At 49.0% G+C, this 19,862-nt stretch overlaps 6 protein-coding genes across 6 annotated transcripts; 1 reads left to right on the forward strand and 5 right to left on the reverse strand.

Annotated features, from left to right (window-relative positions):
- Nucleotides 1–375: 375 nt before the first annotated feature.
- Nucleotides 376–1,797, reverse strand: DACRYDRAFT_109039 (uncharacterized protein; the record flags this gene model as incomplete). Its single annotated transcript, XM_040768795.1, has 1 exon — nt 376–1,797. One exon carries the CDS (start codon nt 1,795–1,797, stop codon nt 376–378), a length of 1,422 nt encoding a protein of 473 aa, XP_040627197.1.
- Nucleotides 1,798–2,061: 264 nt separating this feature from the next.
- DACRYDRAFT_54482 (uncharacterized protein) lies at nt 2,062–2,214 on the reverse strand (the record flags this gene model as incomplete). Its single annotated transcript, XM_040775262.1, has 1 exon — nt 2,062–2,214. A coding segment is annotated over one exon (153 nt), but the record flags the coding sequence as incomplete, so codon positions are not given.
- A 3,199-nt stretch (nt 2,215–5,413) lies between these two features.
- On the forward strand, nt 5,414–6,429 carry DACRYDRAFT_89831 (purine nucleoside permease; the record flags this gene model as incomplete). Its single annotated transcript, XM_040776935.1, has 4 exons — nt 5,414–6,048; nt 6,102–6,219; nt 6,283–6,362; nt 6,387–6,429. 4 exons carry the CDS (start codon nt 5,414–5,416, stop codon nt 6,427–6,429), a joined length of 876 nt encoding a protein of 291 aa, XP_040627199.1.
- Nucleotides 6,430–6,690: 261 nt separating this feature from the next.
- Nucleotides 6,691–8,691, reverse strand: DACRYDRAFT_100897 (uncharacterized protein; the record flags this gene model as incomplete). The annotated part of the gene is made up of 6 exons (XM_040767498.1): nt 6,691–6,698; nt 6,794–6,904; nt 6,948–7,280; nt 7,388–7,549; nt 7,573–7,673; nt 7,733–8,691. 6 exons carry the CDS (start codon nt 8,689–8,691, stop codon nt 6,691–6,693), a joined length of 1,674 nt encoding a protein of 557 aa, XP_040627200.1.
- A 1,466-nt stretch (nt 8,692–10,157) lies between these two features.
- On the reverse strand, nt 10,158–12,679 carry DACRYDRAFT_16830 (uncharacterized protein; the record flags this gene model as incomplete). Its single annotated transcript, XM_040771231.1, has 9 exons — nt 10,158–10,194; nt 10,257–10,357; nt 10,409–10,549; nt 10,819–10,899; nt 11,061–11,265; nt 11,312–11,496; nt 11,549–11,729; nt 11,909–12,391; nt 12,501–12,679. The coding sequence occupies 9 exons, from the start codon at nt 12,677–12,679 to the stop codon at nt 10,158–10,160; spliced, it is 1,593 nt and encodes a 530-aa protein (XP_040627201.1).
- A 4,046-nt stretch (nt 12,680–16,725) lies between these two features.
- DACRYDRAFT_54609 (uncharacterized protein) lies at nt 16,726–16,974 on the reverse strand (the record flags this gene model as incomplete). The annotated part of the gene is made up of 1 exon (XM_040775275.1): nt 16,726–16,974. One exon carries the CDS (start codon nt 16,972–16,974, stop codon nt 16,726–16,728), a length of 249 nt encoding a protein of 82 aa, XP_040627202.1.
- Between the last annotated feature and the right edge of the window lie 2,888 nt (nt 16,975–19,862).

Here is a 19,862-nt window from a genome sequence, read left to right on the forward strand (position 1 = left end):
GTTATGGATTATATTGCCAAGGAGGTCCAGAGCCCCCTGCATTGAGAGGCCGTTTTCTTCCATCGCAATGAAGACCGGGAGATTCCGATCGCCATAAGCCTGCTCCTTATTGAAGGAATACAGGTCCTATACTCTTATTCAGCACCGTTTCAATGTGCCACACATACAACTCACGTTTGACAAAGCAATCAAATCCACGGCTGCATCCTCCAGGCTCTTGATAAAGGGATGGTAGAACCAAACACGTATTCGATAATCGCAAAACAAGGTCTGACACCGCCATCATCGCGACGGTGAAGAATATATTCTTCCATCTTGGAGATCGGCCCCTTGGCCCGATAGGCGCATTGACTGGAAGTGCCCAAGAGGTATTCGTCAACGCCTCGAACAAACCGTGCTCTGACACCAGGGCCGCAGTTGGGGAGCATACGTGCCCAAAGGCTGGATAATCGAGTGAGTTCGGTTTTTGATCCTCGAGGTATGGACGCGGGAGGAGGATGTAGCAGTCACAAGAGACTGCATCTTCCGCGGGTGCGCGGATGGGAGCTTGTCCACGGTGGGACGTTTGCCGAGGGCGATGGCAGAGACCTTTGCGACAGGAGGAACCCTCGCGACAGTGAAGACCTTCGCAACAGCAGAGGTCGCCGAGGCAGGCACTGGGGCCTCCTCGATAGGGCCGACGTCCATCGGGACGTCATATAAGTCATCCGCCTCGTGAGAGGCAGAAGGAAGAGCCACCTTGCGAGCGGCGGAAGGGAGAGGAGCACGGGGAGGGAGAGGGGGAGGGGCGCTGTTGAAAGTGGACAGCTTGCCCTTCAGTCTATCGTTCTCAGAACGATGTTCATCGCATTCGATGCGATAACGAGAGACGTCTTTCTTCAGACGACCGATCTCGTCAGTGAGAGCGTCGCTCTCATCCCGATGATGGGAACCCTGGATCTCCGCGTCTCTCTGAGCATGGAGGAGCATATCATGTGTGTTCGAGAGTAACCGCTGGGCATGGTCCATCCTGGATGACATGCGAGCGTTCTCATCGAGAGAACGAGTGAGATTTTCGTTGCTCGGGGAGTCCTCCAGACGAGCAATGCGTGATTCGAAGTCACGCTTGCGATTATGAATCTCATCTGCGTGTTCCTCATGCTCGCCCCAAAGGCGATTGAGCTCCTGCTCCACGTCTCGTAACTTGACACAATTGTATACCAGGTTGTCAGCGAGCTGTTCTCGGCCACAAATGGCCAATTCCGAGTTCTGCGTCGGATGGAGTGCGAGCCAAGGGTATGGCTCCCAGCTTTCCGTGCACGAGTCGCAGTAACGTGTGTCGCTCGACCCGCGAGCGAAATCCGGAGTGGGGAGACGCGAGTACTCGTCCCCGGACCCCCAGGGAGAGATGTCACCGTAATGGTCAATAGAAGAACCGTAATGCTCACCCTGATGGGTGCGATGTTGATAGCTGCCGGAGGCAGCATTGTCATTATGGGCCCCGTCCCAAGGAAGGGGAGCAGGAGGCCCTGGGGCAGCCGAGACGGCTGCTGGGGCGCCAGAGCCCTCACCCTGTGTGGGGGCAGAGGATGGCGCGTTGGTCGCATGAACGACCAATGGAAGGAGAGTGTCACAGATGCTAAGAGGAGGGGCAGGGGCCGACGCGACCGTCTGGACCACTGCAGCGGGTACGGGGAGTACCGCAGGCGCGAGTTCTGCCATAGGCAGAGTGGTGGGGGGAGGGATGGACGGAAGGGCTTCCGTCATTTCCTCATCGTCCGCAGGAGGGATGAAGACTTCATCCAGGTTGGACGCCATAATAGCTTCGAGCAAAGCTAATGCACTAGATAGTGCGAGAGACGAGGTGCTTGATGAGCATGAAGGAGAGCGCAGAGATATGCGTTTAAACCACTCGGGGGAGTGGGGAAGGTGGTGGTAAGAGGAAGAGGAGCAAATTCTCCTCAGCGGCCTTTGCGCCGCCCAAAATTTGTGGAATTGCTTCCACTGATGCTCTGTTGCCGGGATTGCAGAAAAGGAAGGCCACGGGCCTTTCATTGTCAGAGCACGTGGTCTGACAATGAGTCAGGGCCTTAGGGCTACCTGTTTAGGGAGGTCCTCAGGCGTCGTCACACCGTGAAGTTCAAGGTATTCATCCAATTGGGTGAGACGATCTGCCTTTTGGGCAGACTCCCAAGATTGGTCACCATTGGACCAAACAAAATGAAATTCTAATTTTCATTGTTGCCAATGATGATTGTCAATCAGCTCAACAAACTGCTCTCTGTCCGGAGCATCACCAAATATGGTGTCCAGATCTCTTCCTGGGAAGAGTCAATCATCTCCACGGACATAAGGCCATAACAGGCTAGTGTGGAATACAGGATGTATTCCACATCTTTGCATGCTCTCTGAGAGAGCTAGCAGACAATTATCCATGTCTGTAACTTTCTCAATGAGAAAGGGCCCCACAAATCAGGGCATAAGCTTAACTGCTGATTCTTGGGAATCACCAAGTTATGAGTAGAAAGGAAGACTAAGTCTCCTTTCTCATATACAGGCAAAGCCTGTCTATACTTCTTTGCATGGAAAGCCTGGTCAACATGGGCTTCTATTATTGTGTCTGTCACAATACGGACCATGTATTGTGCCTCATGCATGAATTGGTCCACACCTTGATACTCCGATTCGGAGTGTTTGACCAGGCATGTCAATGACAGAAGAAGTCCGTAATTCAGTTTGAACAGACTGAAGCCTGTGCTAGCCAAAACGCTAGCATTAATTGCATATTCTACCATAGGTAGATGTGAGCACCAGTCTGACTGGTCATCTGCCACTGTTATGCACAGCATTTGACTTACTGAGCATATCATATGCTCAGTCATTCCATCCATTTGTGGGTGGAACACAGTCAACATCAATAATGTTGTGCCCATCTGCTTATGCAGTGCCTGCCAAAACATGGCAGTAAATTTCGAGTCTCTGTCCAAGACTATGCTGGCCAGAAGGCTGTGCAAACATACGACCTCTTGCATGAATATGAGGGCAACATCTGCAGAAGATGATGTCATAAGGAGTGGTACTAAGTGTACCATAGCTGTAAGGTGACAAATGATTACTAAGAGGTAATCATATCCTTTGGACAGAGGGAGAGGACCCATAAAGTCCATGGTGATGGAGCTCCAAGGAGCTCCAGGGATTTCAAGCAAATGGCAAAGTCTGCTAGGCTTCTCCATGCTGTCTTTTGCCATCTGGCAATGCAGACATGATTTGCAAAGATGCTTTGCATCTTTACCCATGCTATACCACCAGAATTGGTGTTTTAGGAAGGCAACTATCTTCCTATCACCATAATGGCCAACACTAACATGAGCATTAGCCAAAATGAGCAACCATATTGCTTGCCCTTTGTATTGCCTGGTGGGCACATACAAAGCAACACCACCCTGATGGTGTCAAATGAACAGAAGCTCATTTTCAATGAACCACATCTTTGAACCTGGCAAAGTTGCCAATGTCTTCTGGTAGAAGGCATCCACTTGATAAGTGTGTTTGATTGCTCATAACAGAGCAAGGTGTCCATGTGGCTGGAACTGTAATAGTTTGTCACTGCATTTGGAAGACCCAACACTGGGTAGCATTGTTACTTCCCCTGCAGGGGCAAGCGCTAGAGAGTCAGGCTCCACCTGAATAATCTCTGTGCCAGCTCCCACAGCAGTAGTAGCAGATGCTACCATGTCAGCGTGGTCAGTATAACCACCATTGAGTTCAGCACTCTGCTCAACTTGCTGTTTGACTCATCCACAAGGGTGATGAGGTACTTTTGCCTTGTGAGCAGGCAATGGAGTATTGGGTACTACCCATTCTCATGGGGGCACTTTTGTGCCTTTGAAGCGAGTTGTCATCTGATGAACAGCAACTTCTGTTTGCAACTTGGCAACTCAAGTATTGGAAAGAGTATTGTACTCTTTGTCCACTAGCACATTGGCTAGTACCGGCTCAGATGAGCTCACTGAGCATGACATCCAGTCCACTATCTTGTTCCTCTCTCCAGGAACATACAATATCTTTATGGTATTGAATCACTGCAAGTATTCCTGCTGGCAAATTACTCTGTCCCCAGCCAGGGTTGCCTTTGATTGAAGGTATTGCAATGGTGCATGATCTGTGCATATTGTGATAGGGATACCTATCAATTGGCTCTCCCACTTGGTGAGAGCCTCCACCACAGCCAGAAGCTCATGCTTGTATGTTGAGTATGACATCTGGGCATCTGTAAATCACCTGGAATGAAATCCAGCCAGGTGGACCTTGTTCCACAATGGCCCTTGGCCATAATAACAACCTACCCCACTGGTAGATGTGTCACATATGATGAAGACTGGAATCCCATTCTTGGGAACAATGGGCTTCAGGACTGGGTAGTCCATTGCTAGGGCAATTATGCTCTTGAAGCACTTTTCATGCATAGGAGTGACATTGCAGCTCCTATTAGAGTGTGTCAATGCTGACAACAGGCCAGTATATCTGGCTACGTCTGGCAAATAAGGTGCCAGATATGTTACCATACCAAGGAAGCATTGCATTCCTTTGGCATCCATGGGAAACTTAGCGTTCCTAATCATGGACATCTTATCATTGTCTGTGTACACACCATCATTGGTGATCTTGTGTCCTAGACTCTCTATGCTGCTTGACAGCAAGTCAATCTTATCCAGAGATAAGTAGAGCTTCTGCTCTCTAAGGATTGCAAATACAATCCTTAAATTTGCAAGGGCCTCATACAGTGTAGAGCCCACAACAAAAAGGTCATCAAGGTAGCATACTACCTTATGCATCCAATGCTCCTGTAGGATGTCCATCATCATTCATTGGAATGATGCTGGGAGATTACAATCTCCCTGTTGGCCTACTTGGCTCAAGAACATTCCAAATGGGTTCTGGAATGCAGTCTTCCAGACATCATCTGGATGCACTTGAAGCATTTCAAATGTGTTTCAAAGATCCAACTTGGATCAAAATGGGTGTTCTGAAACCCATCTACAGATCTCATCCTGGTCCGGCATTGGTGTAATATCCTTCACCATATTCAAGTTTCTCTCTCAACAGTCCATGGTTGTTCCAAGTGACCATTATGCTTTGACAGGCACAACATAGGCAATGCCTGTTGCATCTGCACTGGTATCCACCACTGAGCTGTGGTGTACCACTGAGTCTTCTTGTGGTAGCTCCTTGTGCAGTGATCTCTCTGTCTATCCACCTCCCGTCTCCTCTTTCCCCTCCTGAAATGCACGGCGATCTCAGTCTGCTTTTGCTATGCCTGGCTCCGTTTCTTGTACTAGCGAGCCCGTCAGGCAAGCTCATGTCTCGGTTCATCCCTCAACATGCTCCCGAACACTACAGCTGGCCGCTCGCACCACGCATCACGATCATCAGCATGTTCACCCCAGAAGAGGGCGCGTGGCTCGTGCCCCTCGACCTGAAGTACAATATCTCCGTTCCCGGACTATCCATGCTATATCCGCATGTCCACTGCGATGATAAAGGCTGGATCTGTCAGATGACGACAGGCGAGAGTGAGATCAACGCCCCGGCATCCACCACTGCACTCTTCTTCTCACCTTATTTCGATTTCACGAGCACGTACTTCATGATCGCTGGCATCGCGGGCGGTAATCCGTACTATACGACAACTGGGAGCGCAGCGTTCGCGCGGTACTCAGTCCAGGTGGCACTCAGCTACGAAATCGACCCGCGTGAATTGCCCAGCAACTGGACCACAGGCTATTTCGGCTTCGGCACTACCGCGCCAGATATGTACCCTGGCATGTCCAACTGGTATGGTACCGAAGTGTTCGAACTCAACACCAACTTGCTGCCGAGGGTCATGGATCTCGTCAAGGATGTCAAATTGAATGACACAGCGGACGCGGCGGCATGGCGCTCGAAGTACGACTTCGCCCCGGCTAACCTCCCCCCGACGATCGTGCAATGTGATGTCGCCACTAGTGATGTGTGGTTCTCTGGTGCCATGCTGAGCGAAGCGATGGGGAATATTACGGAGGTCTGGACGTGAGTACCATCTTTGTACTCAAGTTGCCTGGTATCAACGTCTTCTATCCCAGTAACGGTACCGGCAAGTATTGCACAACCGCTGAAGAAGATAATGCGACTCTTGAATCTGCAGTCCGAGCCCACCTTGCAGGGATGGTTGACTACAGCCGGTTCATCCTCCTCCGCACGGTATCCGACTTTGATCGCTAACCACCCAATGTAACTGCATACGACTCTCTCACTGGGCCGCAGGGAGGGTTCGAGGTGGCAATCACGAACATCTTTATGGCTGGATGGCCTGTGGTTAAGGAGATAGTGTATGATTGGGATGCGTAGAAGGATGGGACCGAGCCAAGCTTCACGAGAGGGTATGGAGATGTGCTCGGATCACTGCTTTGAGTGCATACATCGGCTTATTCTACAGGCAGCATATAGTAACCTGTATGAAATGAAGGTGAATAAGAAGATTCATCTTGATGAGGTGTTCTGGCGGTTTAAATTACTGTGATGAAGTTGTTTTGGTTGCACTTGTTTGGACAATGATGCATATGGCGAAAGACGCCGTCTTGACAGCATGGGGCGGCATCGACTACGAGGGTTCAGCCGCGAAGCACACTCATTGTCGCCAGATTATCCATCAAGACAATTCAATGCGACCTTTCACTGTGCTGTGGGCATACGTATGCAATGTATGTAACATGAATTGAGCAAGGGAAGCAAGTCAGCCTCAACGTTGACACGAATCCTACAACCAGTTACGCACCAACAGTAGTATTATCGTCGATTCCAAACAAAGCCTCCAGTCCATTCAGCCTTCCTTTCGCATGTGTGAGCCAATCTGTGCCCCCTCCCATGATGTCTTTGGAATCTGGGTCTGATGATCTCACGTAAATATTTCAGTTCAGCATGAGACTCACAGCGCCCGATATCTCTGATAATGGATAACAGATCATCCGCAGAGGTAACCTCAGAAAGTGTCTGGTATCGCTTCATGACAAACACTCTCATCTGGCGCACGTCAGGTTCGACCTTGGGTTTGGATTTGGAGCGGAGGACAAGTTCGAGGAAGTCGGGCATTTCGATAGTACTATGGGCAAAGACCTTTGGGACCATGTCCATAATGTCGGCGTGCTGTCGGAATCGAGCGATGAATTCGACCTCCGATTTCCTGGTCTTCGGGGGAAAGCAGACCATCACCACGACGTCTTCCGATGCAAATCGAGTGCGATAGGCCGTTGTGCCACGTCCCACTAAGAAGCACTGCTTGTGTATGAGAACGCTGAGCGGTAATGCGGAAGAGATCTGTGCTGGGGGATCTCGTCGAGAGTGATCGGATCGAATGCGAGAGTGGGTTGACCGTCGGCGTCGATTGTATCTTTGATAGCAGTGTTCATCCCCAGCTGTGACGGAGAGGCGGATGTGAAGAGAAGAAGGAGAAGCATGAAGTGTTCTCGTTGGCCAACTATATGATGGCTGTGGAGGCCCAAACTCTGGAACCAGTGAACAGCCAGAGACCGAGCTGTTTGTAGTTGATCAGCATACCCACGGTCCACTGTCGGAAGCATCCATCGCTCTGTCCTTTCATGGCGTAGCCGCCAAGTTGCACCTCGGAACCAGTGGGGGGGATGACACCTGGACCGTCGCTCCAAAAACGTCATTGGGGTCAGCGGGAAGATTATCATGATTGGTAGTCCTTCCTGACAGGGCAAAGGGCGAAATGGGCTGAGCGGGGGTGGTAGTGTACCCGTTTGGTGACTTCTTCCGCTTGCTGGGTAATGTTCCATCTGCGGAAGGGCTTCTTGCGCGTTTCGTGGCTGTCGCCTGGAGCTTGGATCGATCTGAGAGACTGCTTTTGGAGGGTTGGTCGGAGTTGCGCTGAGAAGTGCATGCACCTGCAGGGCGAGGGGTGCGCTTAGAAGCGGTTGCAAGGGTACGGCTGCGCTTCCGTTTTTCCCATTTCATTTCGACGAAGCCCAGGGCGCGAGCAGCGTCGAGAATCGTCTCTACTTCATTGCTCGATTTATTATGGTGTTCAAGGGAGGCGCTCGAAGAGACAACGCTGCCGGAAGTGACAGGCCCCAGTTTCTTCATGGAAACATCGTACACTGACTTTGTGACAAACACAACGTCAGACTTCTGATCCCCCATCCCATGAGCGAGTATCATATTCTTCTGTCCAATAGCCAAGAATCGATTGTCGCCCTCGATACCCAGGTGATCGATAATGGCGTTAACCAGCTCGCAGAACGGCACGTAGGCTTGTGGCTCGAGTGATTGCCTGAGATAATTCTCCTCTAGGCACTTAAGCTCTTCATCCTCCGAGAACTTCTGTGCGAGATCCCGTGCTAACTCTTGGCGCTCTAGCAGTTGCGCATCATCAAGGTCAGAGATGGATTGCAGGATGTTTTCAATGGAGCAGTTGCGATACAACGCGTGCCCTAACTCGTCGCGAACGACACCGTCCACTGTCATGTGCGTGTGTTTTGTAGTTGTTATCCCGCTAGTCGATGATCTCATAGGCGTGCTGGAGATCTGGGCAGAAGAGACAGTCGATTTGGTGACGGCAGACAGACGCGTCTCAGTGAATACCGATCTACTGCTAGTGGCGGATGCGCGACTGCTGGTGGCGACACTCGATCTCGTGGTCGATGGTGATGCCATGGCGGGGGTTATGTGTTTGAAGGTAGAGACAGTACAGCACGCAGTCGATCACCGCCTATTCGTCACTGAGAAGTCAAATGGAGAAGGAGTCGTCAAGTGTAGAACTAGCTGAGAAGAAAGGGCGTGCAAAGTAGAGTAATGACAGAGGGAGGGGATTGAGACGCGCACAAAAAGTGTAGGGTTTGAACAACCACGTGACTCAAATAAGTTGTCTGGGGGGGAGCAATTTCCTCCGGTGCCCCCTCTGCGGAGATACCCTTCCTGCAATGCCCCTCCGGGGGCAATTGCCCTAAATGCCCCTCTTCTTCACATGTGCTGCAGATTGGTTTGCGCCCTCTGTGGCAGTGATAGGAAACTCATGGGAGAACATACGGGTTCCCCGACACGAATTACGGATTACGGATTTTGCTATTACAAAATCCGTAATCTGGCACGGGCTGTGCACCATTTGATCCTGGGTCCGGGGCCTGAAATCAGGTAAGCAACATTAGGTCATGTAAGCACGTGACCTAGGCATGCTTTCTTTTCTACTCCGAGTCTTGTAGAGTATTATACATGTAGATAATAATTAATAATTATTTAATGCACACAATTGAGTCAATTATTTGAATTTAAAGGACTTGTGAGGCACTCAGGCACCAGCAACACCATAAAATTAACAGTATCTACAAGATACATAGGAGTTTTTACCGGAAAAACTCGAGAATGTTTTTTTGGGTTACACAATGCTGGAAACATGTAATGACAGGCAGGGGAGGAGTGGAGAGCAGGGGGAGGAGGAGAAGAAAAAGGAAAAAAAAACAGAGATTAATCATCCCCTCTCTAAGAGATCCACTTGGGATGCAGGGGGCAGGCTGGGGGGGACATTTGTATTTCACCTGTTCTCACTCACCCTCATTGAAATCTTGAGGACACAGTGGTTGGGATCTTCTGGGTTGGGGTGTAATTCAAACACCCCATTCATCCCCTCAATGAAATGCAGATCCACCCTACCCTTGCATTGGTGCCTGCACCTGTACTGGAAGATGCCCAGGTCGATCTTCTTGTGGAACTCCATTACCATGGAGGACAAGGGGCACTCAAGGTCCTTCAGGTTGCCTGTCAGGTTCTTGGCAGGCCCCCCCCAAGTGTACCTCCAGCCTTGGCCATCTTGCCCAAACACAAAGATATTGAGACCAAAGAGAGGGTGGGAAAGCTCTCTGGTGTAGCCCTTGAGGATTGCTTGCTCCCCAGGGATGGCATCCTGATAGAAGGCACGCAAGAACAGCCCTAGCCAGATCTCTGCCACATGCTGGAAGTTGAAGGTGTTTGCTGTGAAAGCAATCACCATGTTGAATCCAGCCCTAATTTCAGAGTTACTGGCCCCAAAGAAACAGTAAAATGAGTAAACTTACTTGCACTCACGCACAGATGGCAATGCCTGAAGCACCATGTCACTGCAGGTCAGCAGCATCAGCATTGAATCGTCACAGATGACTTTGGGGATTGTGTCTCCCCAGACAGCTGAGCAGATCTCAGTATAGAATACATGTAAATAAAATAAAGACTTGCCTCCAAGGGAGTACCATACTAGTGGTACTTGCTCCCCTTGTTGTACAGGAGCCTCCTGTCCCCCTCGTTGCAATGCACATCCACCACAGTGAGAATGTGGAATTTCTTCCCATACCTAGTCAACTTGTTAGTATTATACCAAGGTTGCAAAAAAAAAAAAACTCACTGGGCAGAGAATTGGCACATGAGCCTTGATATGACCTTGAAGCTCTCCAAGTCCACATGCCTCCTGGTATTCCTGGCCTGGTGTGCCCCAGGTTGTACAATCCTCTTGAAGGATCACATCTACACAGTGGGCATGGTGAGACTAGAGACACATCAGCATGGCATGTGGAAATAATACTAAAAAAAGGCTTACCACTTTAGGAGACATGTACATCTCCCCCAGGTATGCCTTCACAAGCCTTGAGGACAGGTCTGACATGCTGAACTTGTTGTCAGCCTCCTGCCAGTGCACCAAGACCACAATGATAGGGTTAGCATGCACTGGGCCTTGGGTCCAGTTCCTCATAGAGCCAATGTAGTTGTACTAATATTGATCAGTCTAAGTTGCTCTTAGGAGAAGAAAGTACTTACTGGTGCATGGACCATCCCTTGATCCTTACAGCACTTGATGCAGAGGATGCCCTCCATGCTGTCAACTTCTTCCTTTGTCACCTGGGCACATGCAAGCTTTGCAGGAATATTGATGCAGAAACTGCAACTGCAGTTTCTGCACTCTGCCAAAGCACTTGATTTGCAGCTGAGACAGCAGACATCACAATGCTGGGAAAAAGTCAGTGTCACCTTCAACATCAGGCAAGGGAAAACAAACTTACAGTCAACTTCTTGAACCAGGCTTGGGGGGGCCCAAGGCTTATGAGGGTGGAGAAGGCATTAGACACCCCATTGCCTATCTTCCCTTCCCTAAAGAGCATATTCTTGTTGAGCTTCATTATTTCTTTGGCCTCAGGGGGGCAGTCTACAGCTTGAACACCTGATTTCTTTGCCCAATATGTGTAGATCAGGGCAGCAGACTTTAGCCTGTTGATTATATTAGCACAGTCTACATTGAAATACACTTACTTACTTCAGCTCCTCATGGGAAACCAGCCAATACCACCCCAGTCCACTTGAGGCCTCAGGAGAACCAGCTTGCCAGGCACAAATCCAAGCTGCCAGTTCATTCTCCTCCTCATGCTCATCCTCATCATCTGGGTCTGTAGCATTGCCTTCTCCATCACCCCATACTACAGAGTAATGTAATATAGAAGACTAAAATGACAGGTTAATCTTTTACTTCTTCCCTCCCTAGAAGAATACTCACATTGGGTGTTGGTCCAGGGCACCAACAATGGCCAGTAATCCCCACCACCTCATACTGTTCCCCATCTTCCTCATAAAAATCCTCCCACTCAGGGTTCTGGGTATGGTCCCCTTTGAATCCCTGCACAAAGCAGTGGAACAAGATGGTGAGGGTATTAGGAGAATACCCAGGGACTTCACATCTGCAAGAAGTAAGTTACTTGACTCTTCACACAATAGAGAATGCTACTTATGCCTCTTGCCAGTCCTTCTCTACAATCCAAAGATTGGATGCAATGAACTGGTAAAAACAATCTTCCTTCTTCCAATCCTGTCTCACATGTCAGTTTACTCTGCACAAATTCCAGGAAGAAATACTTACATCAGCATCATCAGGGATGTTAGCCAGATCATCTGCTCCATGGCAAATATCCACCAGGACCAGATTATCATCCCAACCCTCCTGCCTGGCCATGTAGAGCTGCCAGTACTGCCCTTGAGGCTTCCACTGTCACTGCCTTCCAGCAACATTGGGGGGATGCTGATCTTGCTGCTTGTACCTTGGCCTGTTGTAGGCAAGCCACATGCAGTCTGCATCCACAGTCTTCCCAAACTCAACTGGTTCAGGAACATCCCTTTCAGTGACATTCCTGACCAAGAGCTCAGCATGGGGGTTATCTGCAGCCCTTTCAGGAGGCCCCCCCCTTCCTCTGCCACCCCCTCTGCACCTTCTGCCACCCCCTCTGCCCCCTCTGCCACCCCCTCTTCCACCACCACCACCACATCCTCCTCCTCCTCCTCCACCCCCACCTCCTCCACCAGGCCATGGATACCATGGCCTTCACCACAATTATGCATGGCCTGTCTGTCATAATTGTGGCAATGAAAATTTTAAAAGGAGGTGCAGGGCATGTCCCTCACACCTTCTTCCCTTCCCTTCTCCTCTCTCTTGCCCTCTGCCCTCCCTCCCTCACCCTCCCTCCCTTGCCCTCCCTCCCTTGCCCTTGCCCTCTTGCCCTCCCTCCTGCACCCTCTCCCTCTTGCCCTCTCCCTCTCCCTCTCCCTCTCCCCCTCCACCCTCCCTTGCCCTCCTCTCCCCCTCTCCCTCCCTCTCCCTCCCACTTGCCCTCTGTACTGCTTGCCCTCTGCCCATCTGCCCTCCTCTCCCCCTCTTGCCTCTCACACACCCTTGCTCTCACTCTCTGCCCCCTCCCTCCTCTGTGCCCTTCTCCCTCTCCCTTGCCTTGAGCTCTCCCTGCCCCATTGCCCTCTCCCTCTCCCTCCTTAGATACATGTAAATAGAAACATCATGTAGTGGTATAATTAGATAGTTAATAAAAATATTTATTACCTTGTGACACATTTGAACATTGTGAGAAAATATAATCTGTGCTGACTTAAGCATCCATGTGATAGTATGGTGGACGTTGATGGACAGCTCATTAGGGGTCCTTAGAGCAGCAATAGGGTCTGATGCTGGTGGGGACATGGGCTCAAAATAAGGATTGGAAATGCTGTGCACATTTGTCTCCCGTAAAAACACTGTATTTGCATCCACGGAAGCTAATATACATCCGCAGGAGTAAATGGAAGAAAACTAAACTTGACGGAAGAGAGTGAGAACTTCTGCGGAGGTGAATGGAGGCAAAACAAAAAGGCAGAAGCAAAAACTTTGCCTGCCTGGGAGTATTGGTCTGCTTCCACTAAATGGAAGCAAAGTATTTGCCCCCATCAAGAAGGAAACAGATACTAGACCCTGGACTCATATGTGGACCTTTTACTCTGGTCACAGCCACAAAAATAAGAAAAAATGTCAGAATTAAAACCAAATGGAGAAAAACCATGGATTTGAGCAAAATTAGATGCTGAGGACCCTTGTCCAGTAACAACCATGTCTGGTGGCCTTTTGTGGACAGCTGGGACCCCTAACACTGCGGCTGTCTGCGAATGTCCACCATACAATAGACCCTGACCTGATTTGCTCTGATAGAGCAACAGCTACATCATAATCATGAGATTGCTGGCACTCCTTGTGTTTCAGTGTGTTAGGGTCCCATGCTTCTCTTCCCCACCTAATTTTTTCTTTCTCCAAAAATGTCACTGGGTCCATTGTTGCCTAAAATGGCAGCGCATGGATGTGGACTTTGTCCTCCAGCTCTATCCAGAACAAAATCAACCCAGAATACAACCTGCTGAGTGCAATTTTTGCAAGCAATTGATACACCCACAAGTGTGCAAGAATGCCTCTGATGAAAAGCCATGGCCGGATCTTTGCTAAAGTAAGGGGAGAATGTTCTGCATAATGCCCAAACAAGCTAACATATTCTTAGTGCCCCAAGCCATATGGGTATTGCTGATCCCATGCATAGAGGTTTCAAGTGGTTGACACTCCTTCCTCTGCAAGCCATGCAAGAAGCACTGCAAAGCACCTCCTATGTACACCGCACCAATGTTCCTGTTACTCCAACTGCTACCCCCCCTCTTCCAGCAAATGCTGGTGCTGGTGCATGCCCAGAAGCTGGGTGTAAGGGAAGGAGGAAGCAAGGGTGCTACTTTGGTCACTGCAGGGCACACTGCCAGAAGCAGCGGCACATTCATGGCATTGTATGTGAAGTGCAGAAGCATCCAATCACCCAGATTCTGCCCCCCACCTTCTCTGACCCTGCAATCAGCCCCGCTTCACCTGGAATCTGTGCTGCACATCCAAGTTTCAAGCCCGACATTTGAACACCTCTTTGAATGACATCTTGAACTTGGCTGGACTGGACTATTGGAAGCCAGAAGTGGACCCTAGACATGGCATTAGGTAATGTAGATTACACATAGATTAGTAGTAGTCTGAAGGTCTGAACTGCTCTGAATATATATAAGCAGATTCAGATACTTCAGATAGGGACACTCAGACTCCTCTCTCACTTACCCACTCCTACACTCATTCAAGATGGGTGTTTCTCTAGCTTACCCTAATAACTACTGCTATACCCTACAGTCACTCTTAAGTCTTTCTCTCTCTCTAAGACAGATCCAAGCCTTGATTTGACCCCTTCAACCTTTGAATACCACTCATTCACCTCATTTGGCCGTTCCTTACTCTTTCTCTCCCATTCAGATGCCCTTTGGATTGCTGTGTCCAGCCTCGGAGCCCACACAGGACCTCCAGACTGGCATTCAAGCAGCTCTACCTTAAGAGTCAAGGATTTGATTAGACTTGATTTATCTAGTGCTACCTGCTATGAAGTATGGGCCACCACTGTTGACTCCCCCTCCAGCAGACCTTCTCCTGATGCCTCATAGAGAGGTGTAGAGTACAAATCAAGCCTGTGATCTCAGTGATCCCCACACTAAATCCATCTCAACCTACACTGGCTTACCATGGCCCAACCACACTTGGCACTTGTGTTGATAATCTAGGCTTTCTTGGGCATTCAGGAGCCACCAAGGCACCCTTGCATGCCCAATGTCAGCAAGAAGATGAGGAGGCTCGCAATGAGCATGAGATATTAGCCTGTTGCTTCTCAGTGGTTGGAATTCAACAGGTAAGCCAGTGGCTAACACTTGTAAAGTTTCTACTGACTTTGTTTACTCCAGGATGACACTACTTGATATGATGGACTGGTTGCTTCATTGAGTGCTTGGGGTTTCACCACATCCATCAACAAGTGGCCCAGCTACCTTCAGAAAATGCTGCAAATTGAGTACCCTGGTCAAGACTTTCTGGAAGTCTATCTCCCATCTACAGGGCACTGAGCCATTTATCAGCATGATGCAAGAATGAAGATCAAGAGGGAGGAAGTAATCTTTTTTTGCCATGCTGGCCTTGGGAAGACTGCCCCAGATATTGGCTGCCCTAGAAGAGCATGCACCAACTCAGCTGCCACAGGACATATGCCATGGAACCTTGTCAGCCTACTCAACCCCACAAAAATCGACTTGCTTGACACCTGCAGCAAGCCCTGCAACAGAAGTTGAGGAGTTATCTCTGGTGAAGCTACCAGCAATGGTTGGGAAGAGGAAGAAGAGAAGCAGCCAAAGTGGCAGTGAGCCAGAAGTTTTAACAAAGCAGGAATTTGACCTCAATGTGTGTCTCAAGCAGGATACCCTTCCCAGAACCACCTCAGCCACCTCAAGATCATCTCCAAAGAAGGCCCATGGACACCAAGCCAAGTGGCCTGGCTTGCAGACATTCAGGGAGATTAAGGGGCAGATTGAGGAAGTCAGGGAGAGGTTGAAGAACAGAGAATCATTCTCAGGTTTCTGTTGTAGGAGATACAGTGCCTGCAACAACCTGGTCAGATAATGCATGGTGGCTGGAGGCTGCCAATCCTACTACTCTTGCTTCATTCATGCAAAATGATTCCCAAGACTGGATTACCTTTTGTGCTGCTGCTAGGGAAGATGCAAACCTCAGGAACAATGCCAAGTAGTGCTGAGGAGCTTGATATCGATATGTTACTACCTATGACATTATGATCCTAATGCTATGCTATGCTATGCTGTTTAGTCCATTTAACAACAAAGATCTATCCATAGGGTAGGGAAGTGCATTGTTGTGTTGCAGCTCATCAACACAAAAATGGTTGTGTGCCTTGATCACCTCATCAAGGAAAAACTCATATCTCACTGGCAACATTTCTCACACTATTCCATCAAAATTCCTCAACCATGCATTGGTTTGCTCACATGCAGAGGAATTGAAAGTCCACTGGCCAGATTGTTGGTTGTAGAGCTGAGGGAAGGCCATTGGATTGCAATGGGTGGAGCAGTACTGGTCAGCAGTGGAGTGATGGTTCTTGAAATGGAAAATGTCTACCACCAGTGCAGTTTTGCTGAAATGTTCTTGAATGGGTCCTTGTCTTGAAAGATACTGGTGGAGGCGACAGTTGTTGTCATAGAACATGACATCTGGCATTGCCTGGGGTGTTGGAAAAACACCATGAATGAATTCCTGAAAAAGGTCTATAAAGGGATGTTTTAAGTAAGAAAAAAATACTCATTGCTACAGAGGACAGTGACTTGGCTCCATAGAAAGTGCCCCTGGCCACAATGACCCCACAAGGATGCACAATTGTGCATCCTTCTCCTGCCAAAGTGGGCCTTGAGCCCAGGTGCCTTCTTCCTCCCTCCATGGTGGCTGCTGGTATTGAGGACATCAGGAGTGTCCCCTTCTCAAGAATAAGACTTGGTGCATTGGTGTCAATCTCACAGCTGAAGTGCAGACTGGCCAGCAGCATAGTAATTTTCTTCCAGCAAACAATGTTCAGGATTGGAGCAGGTCTTCCTACCAGGCTCTGCTCCATTATTACAGCCTTCCACTGCACAGCTTGCCTCCCTGCCTGTGTGAAGTGGGCAATACCATGCACAGTTAGAAGAGAGGGGGATGGCACAGTTGTGGACTCCACAGCAAGGGTGCCCAATCAAAACTCCATCAGTGACAGTACAAGATAGCATGTCTGGATACTTCTGTAAGTGATGAGATCCCCTCATCAAAGAGTAAAATCACATTGCTCTCCATCATGGTCAAAGAACTTTCTGCAAAGGTTGCAAAAGTGTGACCAGTGCTCTTGCCCATTTGCTGCCATGAAGATGTTTCTCTCTATCATGGCAGCAGTGAGTCGATCACCCTGGCTGCTGGCCATGTCAGGGAGAGTGAGCTGGGTGCCTTGCTCAGAATGGTGCAGGAGGAGTGAGTAGAGGTTGAAGAGATCAGAGAGGTATTCACTACGCAGGTGAGGAACTGCATAGCTCCCAGTGTTCTGAGTCTGGTTCCTTCCCAATGAATCATGAAATACTCTTGCTGTGGTTCCTGCTGAAGCACCATGAAGGAATTAGTCTGGGAAATCTTTGCTGGATATGTACTCACTGTGATAGAACAGTATATGAGCGGAAGAGGCCACAAAGTCCCTCCTCAAACAGGAGATGCTTCTCAGATGGGAGCACAGGTGGCATCCCTCCATAGTAAATTTGACACATTCCTTTACCAGGGGCTTCTTGGCATGAGTAATTGAGGTGATATCTGGTGTTACAATGGTGACATTTGAGGGAATTGACTATGACAGGGAAGGCACCATGGCTGAGGGTGTAGAGCACAGCTGTATATCACTGTGGATCATACAGTGCTGCTGCCTCAGAGGTGTGAACAAAGTGGGGACAGTGGAGATTGAGGCAGGTGTGTGTAGGAGGAGAGAATTCTTCTGTACCTTGTAATTGATGTCAGCTTATTCTTGTGGAGAGTGGTTGGGAAAGTACTCACTGAGTTCAGTCAGGTGTGCATAGGCCTGAAAGGGTGTGAAATCATCCAACAATGGTTGAGTGAGGGCTGTGATGTCTCTGGCAGGATTCCAAAGGACTTGGTTGAGAGATTGCCAAAGTGCCATGACTTGAGCATCCTGCAAGTCAAGCACCTGCTCAGGAAAGACACCACAGTGTTGGGAAGAGAAAGAAGAGGAGTTGCTGGTTGGGTGAGTGTGCAGACTTCCTGCCAGGCAATTCTTGTCTGAAGACGTCGAGCCAAAGCCAAGAATGACAACATTTGATTCACAGAGACACCAGTAAGCACTTGTTGAACCTCCAGGAGCTGAGAGAGAAGCTGAGAAATTTCCATAAGAGCAGTAGAAGATGGTGACAGTGATAGTGATGGTCTTGATGCAGTATGAGAATATCAGTGATGTGTTGTGTGGATGTTGAAAAAATTATTATTATTTAGTAATTTTACATAAAGGAATTAACTAAATAAAGAAACTAACATAAATTTAGAAGAGTTGTGCTGAGGATCTGGCCAGACCCTTGCACAGCCAAGGCTGGATTACAGATTACAGATTACAGATTTTCCATCTGAAATCCATGTCCAGAAACCCAGATGTACTGAATCACCTGATATCAGTTGCACCATTCGCTCTGATGGTGCAGGTGATATTGTATGACATACATATCTGGACAAAACATACCCAAAACTGATCCAGGACCATTTGTTCTGTGCAGATCCTGGTACATCCTGCTCTATCTGGGAACTCCTGCAAGACCCTTAATTATTCCAGTGCCTCCTGTAGGATCCTGATCCCTCCTGCACTCTCCCCAGCCCTACTGGCTTCTACTGGCTTGCTTTGGCTTCTTCATGTACATACCTGTTTTATCACACATTTTGTCTTCTTATGACATTATCCTGCCCTCTCTAACCATCCCAGAACATCCCTATGAAAATATCCATGCTGCCCTAGTGAACACTTCTGACATGCACCCTTTTTTTGACAATTCCCCTGGGTCTCAGCAAATATGATATGTAAAACCCACCACCCTTAACTACCAGCATCAAGAATGGCAGAAGCAACTGCTGTTGGATCTGCAGTCTTCAGTAGCTTTCCATACAGAATCCCCCATGCTCTTTTCCTGATTTGTCCTGCCCCTTCCTTGCTCCCTGCCTATCTCCTTCTCCTACCCCCACTTTTTCTCCTTTTCCAGGGCTCAATGTCTCTCTTCCCCTCAACCACCCCTACATAGCACAATTTGTGCCCCAACATGTGTTTGCTTCATTTTACCAGTCTGGACAAGCCATCCTTGCTTGTATGATACAATGTTTGACCTGCTCCCTGCCAGGCAAATTGTGTGCAATCAACCATGCTCCACAGTCTTACATTCTGCCTTTGTGGACATACCTGGGAGCAGCATTGGAATCCAATATCAGGCCAACCCCCCTATGCAGGCACTGTTTTCAACAATTGCCCCTTTTCTACAATGTAAGTACTTCTGCAGCTCAGCTTCTTGAAGTCCTTCCTCACCTTCATCAAGCACAATCCCATGTGGCAACCACCGTTAAAGTGCAAGAATCTGCTTTTGAGTGGTCAGTGTTGTGGCCTTGAATTTAGTCTCCACCTTTTGGCATCCTACAATCCCCATAGTACTGTCTCTCAAACACTACAAAACAATATTGTTGACCTCACTGGGCCTGACCCTCCTCTCAAAGAGGTAACCCCTCTTCCAGAACCTTTCTCATTGCCACCCTCTGAGACTCCCTCACTCCCTCACTACCTTGGCCTACAAGTCACTCTGAAGGTCTATCTACCTCTACCAACTTGGGGCTGCCCCCTTCTGCCAAGTACCCCTCTGTGGCCCAACATGTGGATATTATCCCACAGGATAGGACCAGTCCTTCTTTGATTCCCCCCCTTTCTCCAGTACTTGAGGCTGTTTTGAGGAGTGGACAATCCTTGGCACATGCCCTGCCTTCGCCTTCACTGCCTCCATGTGTTTCACCAATCCCCTCAAGTTCAGAGCATAATATCACTCCTGGTTCTTGTTAGGGCAACACAGGCTGACTAAGTCTGCTCACCTAAGAGTGCCAA

The sequence above is a fragment of the Dacryopinax primogenitus genome, assembly GCF_000292625.1.
Source record: "Dacryopinax primogenitus strain DJM-731 SS1 chromosome Unknown DACRYscaffold_13, whole genome shotgun sequence".
Classification (NCBI taxonomy): domain Eukaryota; kingdom Fungi; phylum Basidiomycota; class Dacrymycetes; order Dacrymycetales; family Dacrymycetaceae; genus Dacryopinax; species Dacryopinax primogenitus.